Consider the following 25,728-nt stretch of genomic DNA (forward strand, 5'->3'; position numbering starts at 1 on the left):
CGATTGGCGGAAGGCAGGAGCGGGCCCAGCCAATGGGCGACGCGCTGGGCGGCAGGCCGCGCTGACGTGCTGCTCGGCCGTGCGGGGGTTTATTTTGCTTTGGGCCGCTCCGGCCGCCGCCATTAGAGGAGCGCGGGCAGAGCCTCCCCCCCCCCGCCGCGCCGAGTGGGAGCGCCCGCGGCCGCGGCAGCCCCGGCGCCTCGGGAGAGACCATGTCGTGAGCGGGGGGGGAGCGCGGGAGGGGGGGGGGGGCGGCGCGGGGCGCAGGCGGCTCCCAGTGCTCCGAGCGTGTTCCTGAGGGACTGAGGGACGGATCCCGGCGGAGAGGTAAAGCCCCTGTGCTCTCACTGCCCTCCTCGGGCAGCGCTGCAGGACGGGGGGGCGCGGGGGGAACGGGGGCGAGCTGAGCCGGAGCCGAGCGGGGACCCGCTGCGGGGTCGGGGGGGCTGTGAGGAGGCGCCTCTGGCGCGGCCCCGGATCCCGCTGCGGTCGGTGTCCCGCGTGGAACGGCTTGCTGAGGGCAGGCAGGCTGGCACAGCCTCCGTACAAAGGCAGGAAACTCGGATTTTTTTCTCCCGTGGCTGCTGCTCCGGACCCCGGGCTGTGGTGCCTTAGTGTGCCTGGTGAGATCATGCCTGTGCTGCCTCCCTCTCACTTCTTCCCACCCTCCTGCTTTGATTCTGTTGGTGGTCGGATGTGCCTGTGTGGATCTGCACGCGGTGCTGGAGTAGGTGATGGGAGTGATGGGTTGTGTCTGCGGATTTTGGGTAGCAGAACTTCCATGGTATTAGCCTATCCCATCCTTGGAAGTGTCCCAAGACCAGGTTGGACAGGGCTTGGAGCCTGGGATAGTGGAAGGTGTCCCTGCCCATGGCAGGGGGTTGGAACAAGATGATCTTTAAGGGTCCCTTCCAGCCCAGACCACTCCGTGATTCATTCTGTGATCACCTATTGTCGATGCTTTATCAGAAGTAAAGTACAGCGAGAGAAGTATTTCAGAATCGAGCTCGTTCTTTGGGAACTGAAGTCCAAACAAAAATTAGGAAAGTTGGATAAAGGAGTGAGGCAGACCTTGGTAATATCCACGCTGCCAGCGCCTCCCTGTCTGCCTTCACCGTCCCAGACTGCAGCAGCTTCCTGGCAGGATAAGATAAACTTGTCTGCGGAGGTCATGGATGTGTCTGTGAGTCCTTCGGATGTGTCTGTGAGTCCTTCCTTGGGAGTGACGGGATCAGCCTGTCCCCACGGCAGTCTCCGCTCCCTCGGGAGCAGCGGGTGGCAGAAATGATGGGGAAGATGGATCCGGGTGTCCTGCACGGCTGGCACAGCCTGGCTGCTGAGAACTTTCTGCTGCCACGGTGACTTTCAGCCATGGCAATAATGACAACTTTTTCTGGAATTCTTGGGGGTTGGTGTAGTAAACAAACGTTGTTTGACGGGCTTTGTGCTGTGCTTGAACAGTCTCTGCTCACCAGCTGCCTGCGGTGTCACAAGTGGTGGAGCTGGCATGTGAGTTTAGTGCTTTGATGCGTTTGTTGGGGAAAAAATTGAAAGGTGAGATGTCTTCTGTGTAGTAACTCCCTCTTTCTCTTCTTAGAGCTCGCTCTGTTGTGAGCAGAACCTTTTAACAGTAGTTCAGGAGAGATCTGTTGTAATCAGTTTTGTTTTTCCATCTGCTTATCGGTCTCACAGAAGAGGTTTGTGAGGCTTATTTATTTTTCCCCCCCTTTTTCAGTTGTTACTCAGGCAGGGGAGACAGGTGAGGTGTTCAGGAGGTGAACAGCTCAGCAGGAGGTGTTCTGGAACTCTTTTGCTGGCCTCCCTCCGAAGGCCAGGCTGAGTTGGTGTTTCAGCATGTGGAGGCTGGCATGTCATATGTGAAGGATCACCTCTGGTTTAAGTCTGTCACGGCGTTCAAAGAGAATAAAGCCTTGGGATGCGTTGCATTTCGTGGGCTTTGTGAAACTCTAATTATGTGCTGTAGTTCTTTTGAAGGAAAAAGAAATTGCTACCTTTACTTTCCTTCTGCAGCTTAAGCAAGGGCAGGCAGGTGGGGGTGACACTGTCATCTGTTCCTCAGGAGCTGTGTCTATTAGCATTCTCTCAGAAGTATAATTACAAATATTAATGTAATTGGAATGCTGAGTGGCACAAAAGCATCAACGGGGTTCATCACAGGAGCGTGACTTTAATTGGGGACTAATTCCAGCTCAGAATGGGTCAAGGGGACATTTTTAGCTTTGTGTGTGGCCGTTCTCATTGTATGTTGTTTGACCTGTAAATTCCTCGGGGACAGGAGTTCCCACCCATCTTTGCTGCCCTTTGCAAGAAGGATCTGTAAATAAGCCAGAAGTGTAAGTAGGAAATACTTTACTGATTGAATGGGAGGTTATTTTTAATACAGTCAATCAAATAATCAAATGTTCTCTCAGGCTCTTTAAAGTGAGATTTACTGGCTCCTTCATGTGGCCTTAACTTGGGTGTTGATGTTTCTCTTTCCAGCTTCTCTTTGCCATATCAGTTCTAGCACAGATCAATACATTCCTTGTCGTGATGTGCTCTCTGCTAATCACAGCAAAGCATTTAAACTGCTACTGCCAGTTCTCTTCATAATCTCATGCCCTTTCCTCCCCCCAAAATTTGAAGACTGGGTTATTTTGGGCTGTTCAAAATTGATGTCAACAAGTAATCCTCAGTTTAACTAGATGAATTATGATCCACAGTCTCCTGGTACTAAAATGGAACTAAACTTTAGTTTGGCAGCTGAAAATGGCTGGCTTAGCTGTAAGAGAGTTCTTAATTTTTTTTTAAAAATAGTACTGTGTGTGAGGAGGGAAACAAGGCAGAGTTGAAAAGATAATTTTTTTCAACACAGCTGATGGAGAGTTTGCCATTTCCCTTGTCAGATGGAATAGCTTGGTAAAATCAGTTTAGTAACATAGATAATTGTAACTTTGTCATGTCATTTGAATGGAATTTATTACACCTTAAAACTTTTGTCTTCAAATTAAGATTTCAAGCATTTGGGATCCAGACACTTTGCTGGTACTTTTCATAGCATTTCTTGCATAGCTGTCATTGCTTCATCTTGCATGGGATTGTGACTGTGCTAATTTTTACATCATTGGTGGCTGGAGCACAGCTGCTCTGTGTAATTAATTTTTTTTGGAGCTTTCTTGATGTGCAAGATTAATAATTACCACTTTGGGGTCTACCAGTCAGCATGCTTTAAAAGAACAACTGTCATACTAAGAGTGTGTTAATCTATAATAATATTTAGGATTTTGTATTTCCTTCTTTCGTGGCATAGGCAGGTGCTCAGGAGCTCTGTACTCAAACTGGAGTTGTGTCCACCTGGCATTTTTCAAAACAACTTTCTTTCCTCTCCTGACGTCCCATTGATGCAGGAACTCACTTTGGTGTAGACCAGGGAGAGGGGAGGTATGGAGCAGGGAATGAGGGCAGTGAAGTCTGAGGAGGGAACTGTCTTCAAGAGGGGCTGATATGGAGTCCCTGGTTCAAGAAAGCAGAAGGAAGAGTAGATTTTTTTACAAGGAACATGGGCAGGTAATACAGTGGAAGCATTGGTGGTGACTGCTATGTGCAGAGCATCTTGCCTAGGAAGCAGCCACATTTGCAGCCCTTTTGCATTTTCTACTGTACAGGAGATGTACTGAAGTTGGCATTTTTCCCTTTGGTTATTTGGGTTTGTCTTGATGTAATCTGTTCTGCTTGTTCTTAAGACAAGGATACTACTGCGTGGTTTGTTGTTGTTGTTTTTTGTTTGTTTATTTTTTATTATGGTCTTCTAAGTTGGATTTTTTTTTTCTGAGAATGGCTTGCAAATTTTAAATTAAGGACTGTTTTTACTACTAAGAAAAATACTGGAGATGACCCAGGATTTAAGATCTTTTCAGTTCAGAACTGAGCTGAAAATACCTGAAGTGCTGAGAACAAGGCGCAAAGTGAAAATGGACGTGTAACCTGCTGTGCAGGGAAAGTGGGGCTGGAAGGATGGACTTGTGTCTGCTTTGGCACGTGGAAATGGGGCTGTGTAAGTAGGACTTGTGTCTGGAGCTGGGACTGGTGAGCAAGGAGGCTGCAGCCTCCTCTTGGCCTCCCTCCTGCCGTGCCAGGAGCCAAGGCACGGTGCTGTTTTATTTGGGTTCTGTTTGCCGTGACTTTTAAGGTTTCAAAATCCTCCATGTGGTTCTTTGACTTCGGTTTGATTTAGCATCCGGTCCTGAGAAGCTGTTTTTAATAAAACACAGAAAGTTGGGGTTACTGAGGAGTTTGTGGGCATTAAGAAACTTTGGTAAGGTACGTTTGTTTTCTTGGGAACTTCTACATATTCAGGAGTTGGGGTTCCCGAGCTAAAGAAAACTGTTAGAGCCATGATTTCTTTGACTCTGGAAGGAAAAAGAAACTTGAGTGCTGTTTTTTGTTTGTTTGGGTTTTTTTTTTGTGTGTGTGTAGGTTGTTTTCTGTTTTTCAGTGTATTAGAACTGTTTTGATCAGTAATCTTTTTGTGACTTTGAATTTACACACACTTTTATAGGTCCACTCATTTAAAAACTCTGTGGTTCTTGGTGCAGTCAGTTGATTATCTGGAAAGAAAAATGTCTGCCATAAATCTCATAGATGTGTATAATTCCAGCAAAAATAGGAAGTTTGTTTGGTGATGGTTGGTTTATGAGAGGTTCTTTTTTTGTGGTTGTTGGGACTATAAGTGCACTGTGAGAGCTTGACTTGTGGCTAATGGGCTTGAAAGTATTCCTTGAGTCTCCAATCATCTTCCCAGTATCTGAGCAGGGATATGTAGAGACAGCTGGCATGTTTATTCCTTGCTGTTATTTCAGTACTCCCCTGGAACAGCCTCAGTCTACAGGTCCTGGGTTCAAGAAGTGTTGATGATCTACTTTTGGTTTTCCTGGTTCTCAGTGCCCTGGTAAGTCAGGAGTGTTCTGTCCTGGGCTTTGCTTGTCACTGACACCGTCTGACAGATGGGCCAGTGGCTTCAGGTTTTACCTGCAGAGGCTTCCCCTTCCTGGGTGCCTGCTGAGCTCATTTTTGTCTTGCTGAAGGGCTCAGATGGGCTGCTGGACGAGGTACTTTTTTATTTTTGACCTCCCCATTACTATTTAGCTGTGCAGGGATAGAAAGAAATGTCACCTCATGGCTTTTAAAAGGCTTATTTAAAGAAGGTTGTTCAGTGTTGCCTTTAGTAGAAACTTACTCCCACTCCAGAACCTGTTATTACTGTTTTAGAACTGCTACTCTGTGAAACTTTCAAGGAGTGCAGAGTACCCTGCAGTAATTAACTCAGAGATGTAAAACAGGTTACTAATGTAATGTAATGTAAAACAGATTACTAATCATATGGTTAAAAAAAGGTGATTAAAAAAAACCAAACAGCTGATAATCAGTGTCTTTAGAAGGAGTTTGGGTTTGTTTTCCCTGTGGTTTTTAACACTAGTTCTTTGCATTGTGTTAAGCAGCAGCATCCACACCAGTGGACTTTGTGTGCTGTGATAATAGCATTTTTGCTACTATTTTTTTCTTTTTCCCTCTTTCTGATACTTTGCTGCCTCACCAGCATCTTAGGAAGAGCTGGATAAAATGAGTGTAGTTTGTTTGGCTCACTGGAGCTGGGACTTGCCTGAAGTGTATTCCAATAGCAAATGCTTTTAGCAAAGACAGTCCTTGGCTGTGTCTGAATGTGGCTGTCATTAATTAGGAGCCAAGTGCCCCTCGGTGGGTGCTGAGCGTGTGTTTCCATGTTTCCTTTGGAGGCAGGTGGTTTTCCTCCTCCCAATGCTGACTGCCTGTGTAGCCCTGCTGTAATTTATGGTCAGCCAGTAACGAGGAGGTCCAGGGGATAATTACAAGAAAATGTACAAGTCTTGGTGTAGTGTTCCTGCCGTTGGACAGGTTTATGTGTTTCAGGGTTTTGATGTCTGACTGCACAGTGTGTTTTCAGTCAGAGCGTGACATCTGCTTTTCCTTCTTGTGTGTGAGGATGGCTGAGAGCTAAACAAAAATGGGTCTGGTGTTTGAGGCACAGTCTAAACACAGATAAACTGTTTTTGTGTTTGACCTCACTTTTTATAAAGAAACATCTTGTTCAACTTCTGTACTTTGTCCAAGGCTAATGTCTTTTTAAAAAGAAGTTTTAACAGTTCTGTTGTTTTGTTGTGTATGTTTGTGTGTTTTTTACTGTGGATCTTAAGTCAGTATTCATCTGTTGCTGTTCGTGGTCAAATTCATTAAACGCTGCTAGCTGTATTTATGCAAATTTTCTATCACAGCTCATTATTTTAAGTAATTTTGCTTGGGTTTTGATTAGTATTGTGTGGGAGATGCTGTGCATTATGTAACTGTTAAACTGCTTACCCTTGTTTGCCCAAATGGTGTTGGTTTCTAAGCAGTCGTATTTAGTCCATCCTAATGTGTAGTAACATCTCATCTGGACAGTCATTCACTTTTAATTGAGCTTAAAACAAAACAAAAGAACAACCCTGACAAAGAAAGAGAACTGAACTGCAAGCTGCTGCTACTGGGTTTTTATAGGTTGTTTTCAGCAGCTAAGGCTTTCCTGTCTTTTAGTCACCAATGTAATAGAGCTAGATGGAGTTTGACCCATTTGAGATGAGTAATGACTAAAATGCAAACTTGCACCATGCACATTACACAAGAGGGTTAACTGTAGTGGCTAAGAGCACAGAAATGCTTCAAGAGATAAACATTAAAATAAAAATAAAGACAGCAGAAAGAGAAAATGTTTACTATTATCAAATATCTGTTAATTCTGTAATGAGTTTCCAGCTTTTGCAGACATGTCCGTTTACATTAAGTTGTAGACCTAAAGTTCATTGTCAGTCTTGTATTTCAGATGTCTCCAAAGATCAGAAACTTCCCAGATGTTTTCATTCTTGGTGCATGGAGCATTAGCAAAATTGGACATCCTTTTGCATTAAAGCTGCATATAAATTCTTCTGCTTATGAAAAGTCAGCAGTTGGGTTGGAAGTGTGAATAGAATATTGAAAAGAAAGCTGAAGCAAAATCAGCGTAATTTTTCTGAATACCATAAATACCTAATAAAGTAGATTTAAGAAGCTTTGAAATGAGATATGAATCCATAAAGCAGAATGAAAACAATTTTTTATTAATTTTATGTAAATGAAACCCATCTGAATTCAGCCAATGAACAGACTTCTGAATGTGTTCAGAAGTTAATTCTTACTTTCTTGCTTTTTTTGGTTATGAGAACTGTGTTTCGTGCACTTTGTTTCTTTGTGAGTGCTGAAGTCTCCTGGATTTTAACTCATTCCTCACTTATAAAAGTTTTAGGTAGTGAGGCAGGTCATACCTAAAAATCTGCAGTAAAGGAGTATTTTTGGTGATCTGGACTATCAAAACTGAAGAAAATGTTAGAAGTCACTTAACATGCTAGATTGAAAATATTTTCATTGGAACTGTGTGACTATTTACAGTTTTTTTTTTTCTCTCATGCACCATTACTGCTGTAGTTTATAAATTGAGTTGTGATGTGATTGGGTGTTCAATGGAATTCAGATTTGTGCCAGTCTGAGCTGGATGATGCTTCTCTTGAGACAGCAGCCTCACCCCTGCTGCTGCTGGGGTGAGCAGAGGGGATCCAGGTGTGTTTGGAGCAGCCCTGAGGATGGGAGGATGATGCAGGCAGAGCCTCCCAACCCTGCTTGTGTCTGTTTCATGAGAAGGGTTCTGGGTTTCTGCACTCTGGGTCCAGTTCCTGTTGTCGGCCCTGCACAGCCAGCTGCTGTTCTGTAAGGAAATCAGCATTTCCTATGTAAAACCCCACCTCGTAGAGCAGCTTGCAGAAAATTATTCCAGTGCTCTTTTGCTGAGATGAGAGTGTGTTTTCTCCTTTTTGCTGCTCCCTTTGGGACTGAATCGTTGCCTTTTTAAAGAACTGTCCTAACAACCAAAGCAAACTGTGCTTGTTTGTTAAATTCCTTGCTTCAGTGTGTTTGGGCTAATGCAGAAAATGCTTCTATGTTTGTGGCTTCACAATAATCTTTCCATTCTTTGTTATAATACATAGATACTACTGCAAAGCTTCCAGATTAAGTGCTGATCTGATCTGTTTGTTCCATTGACAGGGTCAGGGTTCTTAATTTTATTAAAATTAATTTGAGGAGATGACAATGGAGCTTATTGTTAGTTCCCATCAAACTACAGAAGCCCAGGTTCAAGCTTTCTGCTTTTAATATACTGATCTGTGGAGGGCTATACTGAGTTATTGAGAAAGAAGAGCAAATAGCTGAAGGTAGAGTAAGTTTGGGAAGGTAGGAGAAGAAAGTCAATAAATGTCCACCTTGGAACATAAGGCCAGGATTTGTGAAAGGTTTTACTTCTATACTCCTGAAGTGCTGAATAAATAGATTGAGCGATCCCTTTCTTTCAGAAAAAGGTTCTTCTGCTTATTGTATTCATCTGAAAAGTTGCTTTAGTGTTTTTAAAATAAAGAAACCAGCCTGCCTTTCTTTTTGGAGCAGCCTGTGAGAGGCAGCTGCAGGGGGGGAAGGAGGGTGGTTCTTGATTCGCCTTCCAAGTCTTGCTGAAGGCTGAAGCTGGCACCTTGGGCTCCCTTTTTCCCTGGAAACACAAAGCAGTTTTATTTGAAAATCCATAGACATGAACCAAATGAGTTGGAGGTGGGAGCACTGATTTGATGAGTGTAATTATGTAAGGTTTCAGCCAGCACAGATGCCAGCACCATCCCAGCAAAAATCTGTGGTGTGGACTGGTCTAAATCAGCATCTGGCCTGTTTGCAGGGAGGGCTTGATGGTTTCATGAAGTGGAGCTCCATGATGTTCCTTGTTTGAGCCAAAGGAAAAACAACTTCTGGACACAGTGAATAATTAAATTGAGGGAGCATAATGTATCCTGTCATAAAAATGGTATTTGAGAACTTTGTTTCTTCTCAATTTGTGTGAGCTGTTTGGTGTTTTCCTGTGCACTCATAAAGAAGAATGTTCTTAAAAATTGAAGCAAAGCAAAAAAAAAAAAAAATCTGGTTATTCTAGGTCACCTTTTACAACTGACTTCATGTAGTAAAAGGGTGATCTGATAAGGTTTTGATTTGTTTTTCTGTTCTTTATACAGAACTTAATGTATTTTTCTCTTCAGTGTAGTGAGTTACTCTACAAGTATGTCCAGAAGATACTCAGCACACTGTCTAAACTGATGAGCTGGAATTTGTTTGAAGTTTTGTGGGTTTTAATTTCTTGTCTGCTCGTGCTTTTTGGACGTAAAGGCATGCACCTGCACTTCACAGTCACTGTGTTGCTATTTCTCTGTCAGAGGAGGCGCTCTGTGATTCAGCTTCTCCTCTGTGAGGAATCTAAAATAACAAGTTGACTTGAAAACAGAGTCAAAGAAGTAATTGGGGAAAAAATGTAATAAGCTTCAAACTGCTGTGGCTGGATGGTGATGCTGTATCATCAGTAAATCACAGAGTGGTCTGAGTTGGATGGGACCTTAAAGCTCATCTTGTTCCAATCCCCTGCCATGGCTAGGGACACCTCCCACTATCCCTGTTGCTCCAATCCCCTTGGCCACTTTCAGGGATCCAGGGGCAGCCTGGATTCCACAGATTGCCAGGGCCTCCCCACCCTCACAGGAACAAGTTATTCTTAATACCTAATCTAAACCTGCTCCCTTTCAATGTGGAGCCATTTCCCCTTGTCCTGTCACTGCAGTTCCTGATGTGAACAAATTGGATGGGTCTGGTGTCTGTGACCTCCAGCTCTGCTCCCACCAGACCCATCTATGGGAGCTACTGTGGTGGGTAGAATTGGAGGTCAGATCAAGTAAAAAGCAATAAAAAACCCCCAATGGTGAATTTCCTCCCTGTACTTGGTGTTGGCAGAGCTGTCAAGGAAGAGAAATTGTGTTGCTCTATTGAGCCTTTTTATATTCTTTACTTCATAATAACCTGAGGCCTTGTGTTCAGAGGTGGTGAGCTCATATCTCAGAGGCTTTCAAAGCTGCACATACTCATCCTCTGGAAGAATTATGTCTGAGAGCACCTGCTTTTTAAGTGGCACAGAAGATAATTGCAGCTAAAAAGCTGATCTTGTGATATGTATGAAAGCTTTCCTGTAAGGTGGGATGTCCTGAGCTATTTTGTTTCCTGAGTAGTATCTCAGTACTTGTTTAGATTGTTTTTGCAGCCAGCTGCTTTCCAACTTGAGCTGCAATCTCCTTTCCCAGTCCCAATATCACTAAAACAGATGATGTCTTGTTTTCATGCCCCATCCCAAATGTGGGTTGAGATTTGTCTGCAGTGGGAGCTGCTTTGTTTAAGGCCTTACAAACCAGGGCAGGGAAAGAAACCATGCACAGTTACACATACCCATCACAGACTGTTTATGGATTTGATGGGAAGCATCACCTACTCCAACCAAACCAACTTCTGCCCCAGTAGGAATTATTCTCAAGCACTGGAGTATTGGGACAGCCACTTTTGGTGGTCCTTGGTGGCACAGCCTGTTGGTGGCAGTCGGCAGGTGCCTGGGCAGTGTGCTCCTGCCTTCTCTGTTCTGAAAACCCTGTTCAACCCTATGTTTCTAACTACAAAACATTAATTCCTAAAAAACCTCTACTGTTTCTAGAGAGAAGAAGCTTATTAAGAAAGTAATTAAAAACCTTATTTTGGGAATTGGGAGAAAAGCTTTCACCAAATGGAATAGATAAATCTAGTGTCTAGTGTACTCATATAGGAGGTGCTTTGCAAAGTAGAGAAACTTTTTTTTCCTTAAAATTCCCAAAAAGTCTTCCTTGCAAAGTCACCTTTAGTAAAATCAAATTAACTTTGTATTCTCCTGTATATATGCATTTTTCACTTCTTTGTCACAGATATGAGGCACCTGGTATGATCCAACTCCTTTTTTCCCCATTATAAATGGGCATGGACATCTGTCAGGAATGGTGGAGGGGAAGCAGCAGGAAATGTGATTGCCTTTTCAGCACATTCCTCAGTGTGACACAGTTTTATAATGTAGAGGTGGGAGTGAAGTGCTCTGCAGGCTGTTCAGTACTGTGGAACCCGAGCTTTGAGAGAGCTTTCTGTGTTCCTGATTGCTCCTGAGCTTCCATGCAGCATAAATATGGATTGCTCTGGAGAAGGATCGTGCTGCCCTCTCCTCTGTGCCAGCCATGCGATAGCCCCTCATTCATGCAGCCACCTGATCTGCTGAATAGATCACTTGAGCTCTTGGAAAAAAACCATGTTCAGTGCTGGAGTCCTCAGGAGCAGATAGTAGGAGGAAGGCTGGCAAATTTAAGTAGAAGTTTCAGCTATGCCTTGATAGAGCAAGGTGTGTCTGAAGGTATTCTAGTGGAGAATGTACTAACTCATAAAACACTGGCTAATTGGGGAACAGGTATTAACTAATTTTTGGGTTGATGTGTCTAGTTTTGAATTTAATCCTGTTGTGTAGCTTGTGAGTTTTAGTTTCCTGGGCTCTGAGTGGTTTTGTTAGCTGAGAGAGTAGCAATATGATAAATAAGAAGTGTCAGTCAAGTGATGTGACAAGTTTGTATTTATTCAGTTTTGCCTTGTTAAAAGCAGCACTTTGGTGAGTTTTACACACTGGGTAACTATTCTGGGGTAAGGGAGGAAATGCTGTGTACGTTTGTCTGTTTGTCCTTTATCTACCTGCCTCACCCTTTCCCTCTATTATGCTTTCTACACAAAGCTTTTTCTGCCTTCCCCATCCAAAGTTTCAGATTGCAGTGAGAGTGTTCATGGATGTTTTGGTGTGGACTTGTTGCTTGGATCTACTTCTTTTACTTCAGCAGATTGACCACTAGTGTGGCCACTGGTTTTTTATAAATATTGGTTTATTTTTACCAGTCTCTCGTGGCCTCAACAGGTCATGACTGGGTTTAACTGAGTAAATTGGGATTAGAATAGGTGTGGCATTTAATAATTAACTTTCTGGTTACTCAGGTCCAGTAGGAAACCTGTAATGAGTCTGTTTTCATTTTGTTTACAGGAATAGTTATCTGCTTAGTCTCATCCTTCAAATTCGGCAATCTGAAGAAAAGGTCTGAGCCAGCATGAAGACAGAATCCCCTCTTCATTAGAGAAAAAGTGAGTTGGAATGGGGTTGAAATCTGAATTTGTAGCATGAAAATACGGTCTTAGCCTGCCAACACACACAGCTTGTGCTTGCTTTCAAGTGACATTTTCACCATGTAACCCTATTGATACGGGTGATGTCCAGTCAAGACCTAGTCTTGGTTAAGCACATTTCTAAACTTTTCACATTGAAAGTATTTTATGTAAATTCCACCACCCTCCTTTTCTGAAAGAACTGCTTACTCACTGTGTAACTGCCCACCTGATACACTCTGTCCTTCTGTGAGGTCTGTTACAGGACCTAGACTTTGTGTTCCTTTTCTTGTACTGCTGGATTCATACTGAGTTTTATTTTAATAATTTAATATTTATAACTTGCTTCTGTAGCTGTACTGGTCATTTCTCCAGTATTCTCAGTGCTTAATGGCTATTCTGAATTTGCTGGGAATTGCAAATTTGAAGAGTTTCAGAAATGTAGGACTCATTTTTGCACTAGTAAATTGTGAAATCTGCACGTAAAATGCTGGTAGGTCAAGTCTTACCCTTTTCATAGTGATTTTACTCCCCTTAGATGTTGTAATAATATCAAATAAAAAAGACTGCCTGTTAGGCCAGCCTGATTTTTACATCCACGGGGTTAAATCTCATTCATTTGTTGTTTTGAACAGCTCTTTTACTGGCTCTGTGTACTGATGGTGTGTTCTGACCCCTCAGCTTTCTGCTCGCCGCAGTTCATTTCAAGGAGTGCACGATGACAGAGCGTGGAATTAAATGGGCCTGTGAGTATTGTACATATGAGAATTGGCCTTCTGCAATCAAGTGCACCATGTGTCGTGCCCAGAGACCCAGTGGAACAATTATCACAGAAGATCCTTTCAAAAGTGGCTCCAGTGATATCGGGAGGGACTGGGATCCTACGAGCACTGAAGGAGGGAGCAGTCCTTTGATCTGCCCGGATTCCAGCGCAAGACCAAGGGTTAAATCGTCCTACAGTATGGAAAGTGCAAATAAATGGTCGTGCCACATGTGCACGTACTTGAACTGGCCAAGAGCTATAAGGTGCACCCAGTGCTTGTCTCAGCGCAGGACCAGGAGCCCCACGGAGTCCCCTCAGTCCTCGGGCTCCGGGTCCAGGCCGGTCCCTTTTTCCGTGGATCCGTGTGAGGAATACAATGACAGAAATAAACTGAACACAAGGGCTCAGCACTGGACTTGTTCTGTTTGTACATATGAAAACTGGGCCAAGGCCAGAAAATGTGTTGTGTGTGACCACCCCAGACCCAACAACATTGAAGCAATAGAACTGGCAGACACAGAAGAGGCTTCTTCCATCATAAACGAGCAAGACAGGGCTCGGTGGAGAGGCAGCTCCAGTAGTGGTAATAGCCAAAGAAGATCTCCACCAACAACCAAACGTGAATCTGATGTGAAAATGGACTTCCAAAGAATTGAATTGGCTGGAGCTGTTGGCAGCAAGGAGGAGCTTGAAGTTGACTTCAAAAAACTAAAGCAAATAAAAAATAGAATGAAAAAGACTGACTGGCTGTTCCTAAATGCTTGTGTGGGTAAGTTGTTTACTGCTACCTTCTGCTCTTGTGCTGGCGGTTAAATATTTTGGGAGAATGAAGAATTAAAACAGAAACTTGGCATTTGATTTCAAACCAGCTTTTTTTATCTCTGCATTTCCATTTTAAAAAGTAAGCCAAATGTAGAGGTTCCTGAAATAGCACCTGCTGAGAGAGGCTGTGAAGTTCATCCATAATCTGAACAGGGTTAGAGGTGTCTCAAGTGTACTTGGACTTTTTTGACCTTTTGTCGAAATGGATATTCTTGTAACCAAATCCTGTTGTTCCATGTAATTGTCAAAAGGTGGAAAAATCATAAAGCCAATCTACAGAACACGAGTGCATATAGTACTGTAAAAAATGCCATTAATGGATAATTAAAATTACTTTTCTTTTTGCTATGGCAAGACATGCTCTGTAGAGTCAGCAGCTGCAGCTTGGGAGTATTTGTAAACAGTGTAGAGCTTGCAACAGTACAAGATGCTCTGTCAGATGTTAAAAATAACACCAAAATATGTAGCTCCAAGAAACTGCATGTGTAATACTGACCTTGAAAGTAATAATGTTGTATTAATACACATACTGTGTTGTAAATGTTTACAGGCTTTCTGAAAGTATTTTTGAAGTCAGCTGCTTCGAAAAACATTCAAATACCAATTTTGTTTTGTATTTTAGTGCTTTCCTAAGGAAATGCTGGATAATTCTCGCGGTGCTGTTAAAGAACAGAGCCATGTGAGAGCAGGGTTTTCTTCAGTTATTGACCTTGTGAGTTAACTCCTGTGCTGTAGCTTCCCAGAAGCAGATATCGCGTGCCCCAGCATACGAGCAGGTTCAACACTTGAAATATGCAACTATTTTTAGAGTAAAACACTTCATTTGAAACTCTGGCTCCACTAGTATGTCTCATGCTGTTCCTTAATGTTTCACAAAGTCACTTCATGGTTGTTGTAATCAAAAAGCTAATTAGTGGAGCTGCTTTGTTTAACATATTTGATCAGGTGTAAATGTTTTTGTGGGTATGCCGTGTTTGGTTTCTCTGAGCTAATAAATATTCTAGTTTATTTTTGTGTTGTGTGAGTAGTTAGACATGCACACTTCCTTTTGGAAAGAGATGCCTCAGTATTTCCTGATACCTCCAGTTCCTTACAACCTTTTTTCCTTCTGAAATGAAGCAGCTGAAATTCTGCATGGTATTTTTTAAGTTATTGAGTACCACAGGTCAATTGTTGGAGGTTGTTCCTGTGCCTTACAAGGGTATTTATCTTGGATCCTGATAACTATTGTATTAAATATTTGGCTATTTTTCCCTTTGGTTTTTCAAAAGTGATTTTTTTTTTTTGAGTATTCTAATGTTACTTGAAATATTTCACACCTTCTGATTTAACCTGTGTGGGAAGGGTTGTATTTATATTTAAGAACGTGGGTTTACAAGTATTTAATGTTGTTTGTGACTGTATAGTTGTACATAAAACCCAAAACCATGTTCATGGAAGTTTTGTAATGCAATAATGATTTGGTCTGAAGGGATCTTGGTGAGAAAAGCAGAATGCAGGTGGAGTTGTGTGCTGATTGTTACTGCTGCCTGCTGAAAGCTTTCATGGATTTCTCTCTCTAACTTAAACACCTCCTGTACTCCTGGGGGAGAGAGATGAGGGGGGCACAGGAACCAGCAAACAAAGCTGGTAATTATCTGTCCTTTAGCTCAGAATTTCATTTTATATATTGCAGATATAATTTATTTCCCCAAATACTCCTTGTAATAGGAATAACCTTAGGAAGATTGATGAAAGTTGCATGGATTCTTTTGTGCTTGTCTCTGGTTGTTGTGTAGTGTATCTGTGCTACAAAAGTGCACCAGTTCAGCCAGTAATCATTAAAGCAATAAGCTGAATTTCTGCTTGTGATCTTCGTGTGACATACTTAAACCAGTTTAACTGTCAATTGAATAATTTTGCCTAAAGCATCTGTTTTTACCATTGCAATCAAGTGGGTCACTGTTACTAAGTGAGTTCTGTTTGTTTGCCAGCTGGAACTCTTGGGAAGTTTTAGCTGAGCTGAACATTTGTCAGTCCTTAGCCAAGCAAAATTATAAAATAGGACAAGTTCATGTTAAATACCAAGTAAATTTGTGAACATTGATGACCAAGAATTTGTGTGTTACCCTGCTCCATCTGACAGATGGTGCCTAACAAGGATTGGGGGCTTCAGACTGAAACCTCCAAGTTTAAGATCAGTCAGTTGTGGAGGGTCCATTTGCTTTGAATCCATCTTTTGTAGGAGAGATGTTAAAATGTTAACTTTTAAAGTTAGCCCTGAAGTTAAAAATAACGATTAAAGGAGTAGGAGGAATTCTTGGCAGAATGGTTATTTTCTTTTCTCTTAGAAGATATTATCTGTCAGAAGGTACCAAGGAAAATGTCTGATACTTCAGGACAGCTGTTTGGTTGAACTCCCTCTTCGCATCTCTACTCCAGTACAAAATTCTTTTTACTAGATTTTAAATTTAATGTCAAATTTCATTAAAAACCATGTATCAGACTACTCTTTTCCACATCTGTTCTTTTTAGCTAAAACATGGAAAGATGTGTATAAAGCAGATTTAAGAAGAGGTGTGTGTTAGTATTTTTTTGTTTTGTTTTGTTGGAGGCATCCATTAATGCTTTTCCCACCTCGGTAAGTAAACGTGTCATCAAGGCTTCTGTTCCTTGCAAATCCAGGCTGGACAAAATGTGATGAGTGCAGCTCTTGCCTTTCAGCATGAATAGTTTCCTTGATGGAGGGTATTCCTTCCAAATCACAAGGATTAGTGGTATTCCCCCATTCAAACTCTGCCAGCAAATGTACTGAATGTTGCCTTTTTTTAATTGACTTGTTTTTTTCAGAGTGAGTGTATCTGTTGGGTGATTCTCTCTCAGAAAAATGAGATTTTAAACTGATTCATGTGGTTGAAATGGATTAAAATCCTAGCAGAAACTGGAGTAAGTGTGTCTTGCTGGCTTCCTCCAAATGCCAATTTAAATTACAAATGGTTTCTGCAATGACACCAATGTTTGCTACCACAGTGGCCTAGAACAAGATTAATGTTGAGTCCAAGGTGACTCATTTCTTAGGGGAGGGAACTGATGTGCACTTAAATTAAACTTTATTACCTTTTCTATAACTTATGGTACCTGTGGCAGAGGTTGTCAGGCAGTCCTGGTGGCCTGTGGGAATGACAGAATGTGATGTACAGCCATCAGGAGTTCCTGTGGGGCCTGCTGAAGCTGCTTCCAGCTGGCTGTGGATTCAAGGAGTACAAATGGATGAGGATGGCTGTGCCTGTAAAGCCTCTCTGGCATCCAGAGTTTGCTTGGGTGTTACCCTGGAGCTTCCCATCTCCTGGCACTTCAGGGCTGGGTTGGACAGTGGTGCTGGCAGAGTGTGTTTGCTGCAGGGCACTGCTGGGGATTCTTGAGTTCTGAGTACACTCCTTAGCGTGAGCTGCTAGATTTAAAAGTAAACTGCATTTCTTCCCCTTTTCCTTTCTCCTCCCCCTGCTTGTCACCTGCTGCAAGAGTGTGTTCTTCTCTTGGGTCAGGTCAGTAAGGTGGGTATTGCTGTCAGAGCTCCCTGTGGGGATGGTGCACACATTCTTCTCAGCTCTGTGAAAGAAACCACTAAGAGCGTGTTTCTTAAACAAATCCAAAGTATTTAGAGCAATCTGTGATGAATCTTGTTTTGCAGTACATCCTTAAAAGGACTGTAACTTCATTCCTAGTATTCCTATTTATGTCTGCTTAGTTTTTCCTTTGTCAACTGTTTTATCTCTCCATTAGATTTTTGAATTAGTGCCAGATATGTTACCCAGGCCTTCAGAAACCCTGTGGGCAAGGAGAGTCTCCCTGGCCAGACATTGGTATGGAGTTGGCTGGGCTGTGTCCCACGCTGCCCTGCAGCTCTGGGAGACACAGGGGCACCTCCTGCTCTGTGTCCTGCACAGCCTCTGGCTCTTCTCTGAGTGTTCTAAAGGCAGCTTGAAGGAGCTGACATGAACAAGGTGCTTTCAGCTGGCACTGCCCCCCAGAGTCATCCCAGGTGCCCCTTGCTGTCCTCCTGGCTATTTGAAAAGAAGCTGACTTAAGGGATGTTTTTGTGGGAGATGTGGGGGTTTTGTTTCTCTTTGCTGGTGTAGTGAATTCAGACTGACTTCCTCATCACATCCAGGGTACAGCTGAACCTTGATGCTTCTGTTCATGCTGTGCAGTGGGAGTGGGGAGTGCCTGGGTGGGAACAGGCTGGGCACCTGTCCTTGCTGCTGTCAGTCTGGGCTGGAACTGTTCAGGGAGGTGCAGCATGGATCACTCACTGCCAGGGTGTGCCTGGGGACTCATCCAGTCCCTGGTGGGAGTGGTACAGCCCAGCCTCCTTCCCTGTTCCCCAGGACAGGGGCAAGCATGACTTTGCTGCTGGGCCAGTGATGTAAGATCACAACTCTCACTGGGCTGGGAGAGCTCTGTGTAATGTCATCTGTGCCTTGGACAGCTGTCCTGTCACAAATGCTTTACATTTGTGTGTGTACATCTTTGAGACTGAGGAGAACTCTGCCTGCCTTACTCCCTGGCAGAAAATCATAACTCCTTTTACTTTGGTCTCTTGACTACTTGTCTTAAACACTGTGATATTTTATGCTACAAATAATTGAATAAATGATCAAGTTAAAACCACTTATTTCAATTTCCCTTAGAAGCACTGATGGTTAACTTTAATAATTAACTTTAATGATTTTCCACTGTCCAGCCTCCCTTTGGAGTACAACCCTGCAAGTAACAAGGGGTGTGGATGCCTCTGACAGATTGGAGAGGGATAAGGACATCTTTAAACAGTTGTTCTTACATCTGTGCTGCTTTGTCTTGTAATGATACATTCAAAATGTACTACATGGATTGTGAGTAGGGAGAAGAGCTGTTTGCCTGGAACAAAGAGTAACCAATATTCATGCTCTTCTGCATTGAATGGCTTCAGGTTTTAGGTACATGTCTTCTTGGAACTATTTACTTCTTTTTTTAGCTAATGCAAGGTGCTGAGCTTGAAGAATCAAAAAAACCTTAATATACAGAAGTCTCTGTGTCATTACCTAGAGAGTGACCTGCTGTTGGTTGTGTACTCATACTGACAGAGGAGGCTCTGGAAATCCAAAAAGAGAAGGAACAGAAGGGTGTGTAAAAGGCCCATAAAGGTTTTTCAGACAACCCTTCTTTTTTATAAATTGATGTGTCACATTTGCTTACAAAGCAATCTGTCCTTCAGGACAAATTCTTCCTTGGATGAAATTGTGAGTCAGTTACTATCAATAAAACTTCATTTATGGCCACCTGATGTGCCCCTGGTGGAGCTGGAAGAGCCTGAGGGCTGACTCAGCTCCAGAAAATGCCACAGGTCCTCAGCAGTCTGTGTTAGAGGAGAAGAGATTCTTAACAGGTGTCAGAATTAGGTTTTAGTGGGTCAGTTGATCAGCCTCTCACTTGCTGGCACTTAAACCAATCTTAGGATTAGTCCTTAGATGAGTAAATGAGAGAGAGCATATATGTGACAGACCACTTGCAGTTGTATCTGTGGCAGAAGAGAAGCAGCACAGGGCTCTGTCTCTGATCTCTTTTATCTTACAGCAGGAGCTGTCTCCACTTCTGACTTCTAAAATGTAGAACTTGGTTGTTTGAGCAATTTGCCTTCTCTTGCCAGGCAGTTGAAGGCATTGTCCCACACGGGAGGCCCAGTGACCTCTTTAAGATGAAATGTTTCCTTTTGCAGTCTGCTCAGATGGAAGATGGTTATTGGAGGCATTGCTGCCTTCTTGAACCCCAGAAATCCCTAATCCCAGGTTGTTCTTTGGATACTCACAACTGCAGCAGTCTGCTGAAAGAATTTCATTACTGCATTTGCAGCTTGTGCCAGCCAGTGCCCCACAGCTATCAGAAAGGTACTGAAGTAAATAAAGGCTGTGCTGTGGTATTTTCCTTGGGGATTTTTCTATCTGGCTGTTCTGAAGCCACTGGAAAAGTGCTGTAAGGGAAAAGAGGACTTGGTTTTCTAGAAATGCTTGTAAGCCTATCTTGCATATTTTCCAAGTTTCTATAACTGCACTAAACCCAATAAATATTTACATGTTCTAAAGAATAAACTTAATAGCACCTTAAGCTGAAATAGTTTGGTTTTAGCAGCTAATTCTTATTTAATATGAGGATAATATTGACATCTAATAAAGAAGAGGTTGTAAAAGTTGTAGGAGGATCAAGATGATAAGAGTTATAATTGGGTGATTAATATATATTTAAATTTAGTCTTTTGAAATACCCTTCTTAATTTCTATCATCTAATATATACTAAGATTGCAAATGTCTGATCTGTGCTGTTTTTAAGAGGCAGAGCTTTGCTAGAAGAAGAAAAAAACCTTGGCTCCTGATGCTGTGCAAGTCTTCCAATAAGAGGAAATGCCTGAATTGTAAAACGGGAGCACAGTTCAATCTGTAAATGCACAATTCTGACTTGCACTTGTATTTTCTCATGGCATTCTGTCTTCTCCCTTAGGATGTCAGACCATAGTCAGACATTTTACATTGGGCCAAGCAGAATTTCAGGGGTACACACAAAGACTGGTGCACTCAGGGGCAACAGCACAGGGACATTTCTGGAGTCCCCTTTAAAGGAAAGCTGTGGTTGTGTGGATCAGGAGCAGGCACTGAGTCACTGGGATGTGTTTGCATTTGTGCTGCTCTTGAAGCCAATCAGGGCTGTGCCCTCACAAGGGTTTGAGCTCCTGGAGGCTCCTGGCTGTTCTGGGAACCATCTTAAGGCAAATGCCACTCTTCCTTTTGACATTTTACCAGTCTGGGGAATGCAGTGGGTGTCAGTGGGGAATAATCCAACTGGCACAGGACACAATTCAGGCTGCTTGTGTAAGTAATGAGGCACTTCTGTGTTGTGAAATGCTGGGAATTATAACATCAGTAAATATTTCTGTAGTATTTCTCATAAACAGTGAGGGTTTTGAGCTCTATTTAAATAGACTTAATGAATTGGAGGCTCTGGCTCATCCCACAGAAATCAAAGCCTTTGTAGGAATGTGCCTCCTATTGTCAATACAAGCATATTCAGGTCTCATTTTAGTATGGTGATACTGAATTTCAGAATTGCAGGCGTGGTACATGTAGACAAATTCACCTTATAGTTTTGGGGCAAGATTTGTGTTTTCTGGTTCATGTTTCTAACAGTCAGCCTGTTATCAGTCACTGTTACATTTTGTGTTCACTGCTGCCTTGGGTTGTATGGACTGGCACTGTAAGCAGGGTGCCGTGTGATTTTGGTGCTGTCAGGAATTTTCCCTGTTCTTCTGAAGTGGCTACATGGAGTAGATATTTGGTAGAACAAGTAAAGAAAATGTTAACTTCTTGCTGTGTCTCAGAGGGGCCAAGGAGGCTTGTAATGCCCAAGGAGTATCAGCCCTCTGAGTTGGACTAGACAAACAGAAACTTCCTGATGCTTCCCCCTGCTATAAAGAATAATTTAAACCTGTTTGGATTAAAAAACAGAGGATGACCAGATAGTATCCATGCCCACAGTCACATTGCCATCTCTCCATGAGCTGTAGCTGTGCTGGTTTGTATCATAAAGCACACCAATCCTATACCTAAAATACTACTAAAAATACATATCTTTATTTTTTTTAAATAAGGCCTAGAAAGCATACTCAGTTTGCCTGGTTTGGATGTATTACTTGATCTTGAGCTTAAGCTTCATCAGCAAAGTTTAGAAATGTACTTTTTAACTGACAGCTTATATAACAATTTTAGTAATTCTAGGACATGGGGCTTTGAGGAACGTCAAGTATTGCAAGACGTGGGAATAAACTTCCAGAACTGGCAGTGCTGCATGGAGCACATGTCACTGATCTGGATCCTTATTGCAGCTTGTAGTAGTTGGTGCTTGAAAAAGGCATTGCCAAACCTCATGTGACCACCCCAGCATCAGCCTTGGATCTCAGTTGTTGCTGAGGTTTGATGAAGAGTGGGATGATAATAAGTAGCTGAGGGTGGGGGACTGGAAGAACAATTAAAATGATGAATTTCCCAGTAGTAGGCTGTAGTAAAATGTACTGCTTGACAGGCTGGCTGGAATGTGATTTGGGTCTGATCATCTGTCACCAAAAGATCATTTTAGGGATATTTGTGTGAATTTTGAAATCAGTTGTGGGTATTTGGATTCTCAGAGTGGCCACCTGCCAGTCTTGGGTGGTCTTTGGTGTGTTTGTCTTGGGGAATGTGGTGGGAGGGCAGATGTGGTACCAGGAGTCTCCCCTGTGTAGTAGGAGTAGTTAAAATTCAAAAAGGGCTGATGTGCCTATTGGCCTTTAACAAGGTGCTTCTCCTAAATTAATGTAACAATAAAAAATAAGGATATCATAAGATAGCAGAGAACTCGCTGTTCTATCAAGTTTCTTCTTTCCTCTGATTCTTGGGTTTGCCAGAGCTGTGGTATAACTTGTTTTAAGAGGGCAGGTCATGAGAAATTTGATTTGTTATCTGGATACACATACACGTCTACACACACACACAAAATACCAGTTTGGAGTAGTTGCTTGGAATGATCATTGCAACAGCCATGAGGAATTGCCTTATCAGTGGCAGAAATGTTGCTTGCATGGAAATAAAGTTCTACACTTGGCACTTCTGACTCCTACAGAGCAAGAACTAAAATGGGACAGACAAAACTCATCTGGGGAGAACACACAGGCAGGCACTGAATGAGAGAGTAGTGCTGGAGAGGAACAGGAATGTCTTCTTTACAGGAGACAGACACATGCAGCACAAAACTAAAAAATACTGTCTGTGTGGTTTTCCTTCTGCCCTGGCCTGTTAGGACTTTGGAATGAGCGGGTAGATACTGTATGACTAAAATTTGCAGTTGAATTGTTGTTCTGGAACTTCTCTGCTTCAGACCACTGTTGAATAATCAAACTGTTATCTGTGGAAGCTTACACAGCTCAGCTGATAACTTCGTAGAGAAATGTCTTGCGCTGATAATCCATTTTCCTCGTGTTTCTTCTTCTTTATAATCTCAGCATTCAAAATGATAGTTTTTGGCTGAGCTAAGAATGCTTTTCTAAATCCTGGATTAACCAGCAAGCCAGTGGTTAGTGTGCTTCTCTGCTAGCAGCCATTTCAATTTGTTGTGTTGGAGTTTTTTTAATTTTGGTAGGGGATTTTTACTTGTTTGGGATGAGGGGGTGAGAAGTGTTGTGGTTTTTTCCTTTTTTTATTTTAATTTCATGTCCTGAGTGGGAGTGATTGTCCTGACTGGGTTTGATGACCTTTCCTGTTCATCAGCTTTTCTGTCTTGGTGAGCAAATGAAGTGAAGGATGGAGTTGGGTCTCAGTCTCCAGCCTCCGCTCAGCTGCTGACTCTCAGGAGCTGGGAAGGAGGTTTAGCTGCAGAAAACAGGGCCAGGGTTTTCTCATTTGTCACCTGTGCTCTTCTCTGCTTGAGCTGCTGCAACAAGGGCTGCTTCTCAGGAGTGAGATTCTATTTACTGCTCCAGTAAAGATGGCTTTAGGGACACTGTTCTGTTTCCTCAGTTCAGCACTGCACTGTTCTCTCGTGGACCACGTACCTAAAATAGAATATATTTGAAGGAATTTCTAAATTTAGGAAGTCTTATATTGGAACAGATCCTGTTAGCAGCTCCACATCTTACTGATGGTGTATTCTGATAATTGCAGCTAAAGAATACATTCAGCATCATTGGTCTTGATAGGAAGCATGGTACATAAATCAAGATTTCCAGGGACTTTAGAAGATGTTGGGTCATTTATTGTTCCTCTCATCTTGCTCTAGAAGGTACACACAGTGTATTTAATTTTTCTTTAATTCAGTTTTAATAGAGTATCCTGAGTGAAACTCTCAGGCTCCATTAGTAGCAGAGATGATGAGCTGAAGAGAAAAAATTATGCTTTGTACCATTTGTACTGTTTGGAAAAAAAAAACTTTCAGTCCAAAAACCTTTTAATAGATCCTATTTCTATGATCTGGTAATTGGTGATAAAATAATCAAACTAATCTCTTTACTATGAAAAATTACTTTCTCTCTGGTCAAATGAAATGCTCATGTCTGTGTTACTGCTGGTGTTTCATCATGGATGCACTTCTGAGCTGCCTTTTGATCTCTTACATTTTGTACCTAGTGTGGGTAGTAGAAATGGTCTGAGAGATGAGGTAAGTGTAAATATTTTGTAGCCTTCTGCCTAAAATAATAAAAATTTGGCAAGTTTCTTGCTATGCAGCTGATGATCGTCTGTTTGGCCTATAACAGCACAGCTACAGGTGAGCTGTGAGATGAGGTGGCTTGTTCCAGAATGGCTCCCTGGTGTCTGAAATGGGCCGTGTGTTGTTTCTCTGCCCTCAGGAGTTGTGGAAGGTGATTTGGCTGCTGTGGAAGCCTACAAGTCATCCGGAGGGGACATTGCCCGGCAGCTGACAGCGGACGAGGTGCGGCTGCTGAACCGCCCGTCCGCCTTCGACGTGGGCTACACCCTCGTGCACCTGGCCATCCGCTTCCAGAGGCAGGACATGCTGGCCATCCTCCTCACTGAGGTGAGCTCCCCTGGCCCTGGCAGCCATGGAGCAGCACTGTAGGGAACTGCACCCCTGTGTGCAGCCAGTGGCACGCAGCTCTGCTTTGTGCTGGGGGTGGAATTCACGTGAATTGCTGCCTTGTGCCTTGGATTTCTCCTCAAGGAGTGAGTTTGCTTTAAGAGACTCCCTTGTGATGGTCCTGAGGATGTTCAGTTTTCTCATTAATGAACAGTCTTGGCACGTGTTGGGACTTTACTGGCAGTGGAAGTGAGCTATTGTGAGGCTTCCTGTGCTCTGGGTGAGGGAGAGGAAATGCTCTCAAAGCAAAGCACTGACATCAATGACAGTGCAGTTTAGTCTGAGTTTGTTAATGAGTAAGTCTACCTGGGCTGGCTTTCCTGGCTTTTGTGGCAGCTTCTCTTCCAGAGAGGCAAATTTCTTGCTTTGCAAAATTGCTGCATTTTTTCCTATTCCTTTCCCATTTCCAACCAGACTGACTAGTTCCTCTGTTTTGCTCTTCCATGTTCCATTGTGTCACCTCACTTCTGGTGACCTCTGCTGTTCTCCATCTTTGCCCTGTAAATAATTCTGTTACTTCTTTTGTCTGTTTCCCTAAACTCAGACTTTTGGTTCCTCACCTGATTAAGGCCAGATTTTTATTCTGCCTCCTTCCCTGATGCTTAGTGCAATTCTGAAAGCTGCTGTTTGCCTACAAAGCACATAAAGATGATGGAATGCTCAATGTTGAATAATTAAAAAGAGTAGACGAAGCAAGACAAATGTAGCTAAAGCCTTGAGTATATATTTATATATGACTAATATCAGCAGCTTTGTGCTGCTTACATAACTGTGTGTGGATGGAGTTACATGTTTTAAAACAAGTTAATTTACTGAAATACTGTCTTAGAGATTTTTGTGTTTGGTTTTGTTTCAGTGCCTAGGAATACTGACTCATCTTGTAATTTCTGGAAATGCTTAGTAGTGTTTGAGCCCCAGTGATAATTTCTAGGATATGAATGAGTGAAAATGCAGGTCTTAAAGGTGCTTTTTTTTATATGCATCTGGTGTCATCCCTGTGCCACTTATCCTTCATCATTGATTTGGTTTCTGCTGCCAGTGATGACTAGAACTGGAGAAATTTAACTGTCTTAGCTTCATAGTTTTTGGGAATATTGTAGGAAACTGTCTTGTGCAGTGCTAATAAAGTTTTGTTGAATCTAGACTTGACTCATGCATGAGATTCGAGATTGTGATTATGAGCTCTTACCTATTGTTTTCCTCTTTTTCAGCTGGGAGTGGTCACCTTTTAATTCACTTCTTCAATTTAAAGATGTTTTTAACCAGATCCATGTTATCATTTCCATGACAAATGAGACATTTCATTAAGAGTCACTAAACTTCAGATTTTCCAGGGTGCCAGCTC

General features: G+C 42.6%; 1 protein-coding gene across 1 annotated transcript in view; it reads left to right on the forward strand.

The window, feature by feature from the left end:
* The first annotated feature begins 247 nt into the window (after positions 1–247).
* Positions 248–25,728, forward strand: part of ZRANB1 (zinc finger RANBP2-type containing 1) — a 44,854-nt gene continuing 19,373 nt past the window's right edge. Inside the window, exons 1-4 of the mRNA XM_066554994.1 lie at positions 248–327; positions 12,050–12,147; positions 12,850–13,700; positions 24,136–24,323. Of these exons, the coding sequence (XP_066411091.1) occupies positions 12,887–13,700; positions 24,136–24,323 (1,002 nt within the window). The 5' untranslated portion in view covers positions 248–327; positions 12,050–12,147; positions 12,850–12,886. The remainder of the gene's footprint in view (positions 328–12,049; positions 12,148–12,849; positions 13,701–24,135; positions 24,324–25,728) is intronic.

This window comes from Molothrus aeneus, chromosome 8 (genome assembly GCF_037042795.1).
Source record: "Molothrus aeneus isolate 106 chromosome 8, BPBGC_Maene_1.0, whole genome shotgun sequence".
Classification (NCBI taxonomy): Eukaryota; Metazoa; Chordata; class Aves; order Passeriformes; family Icteridae; genus Molothrus; species Molothrus aeneus.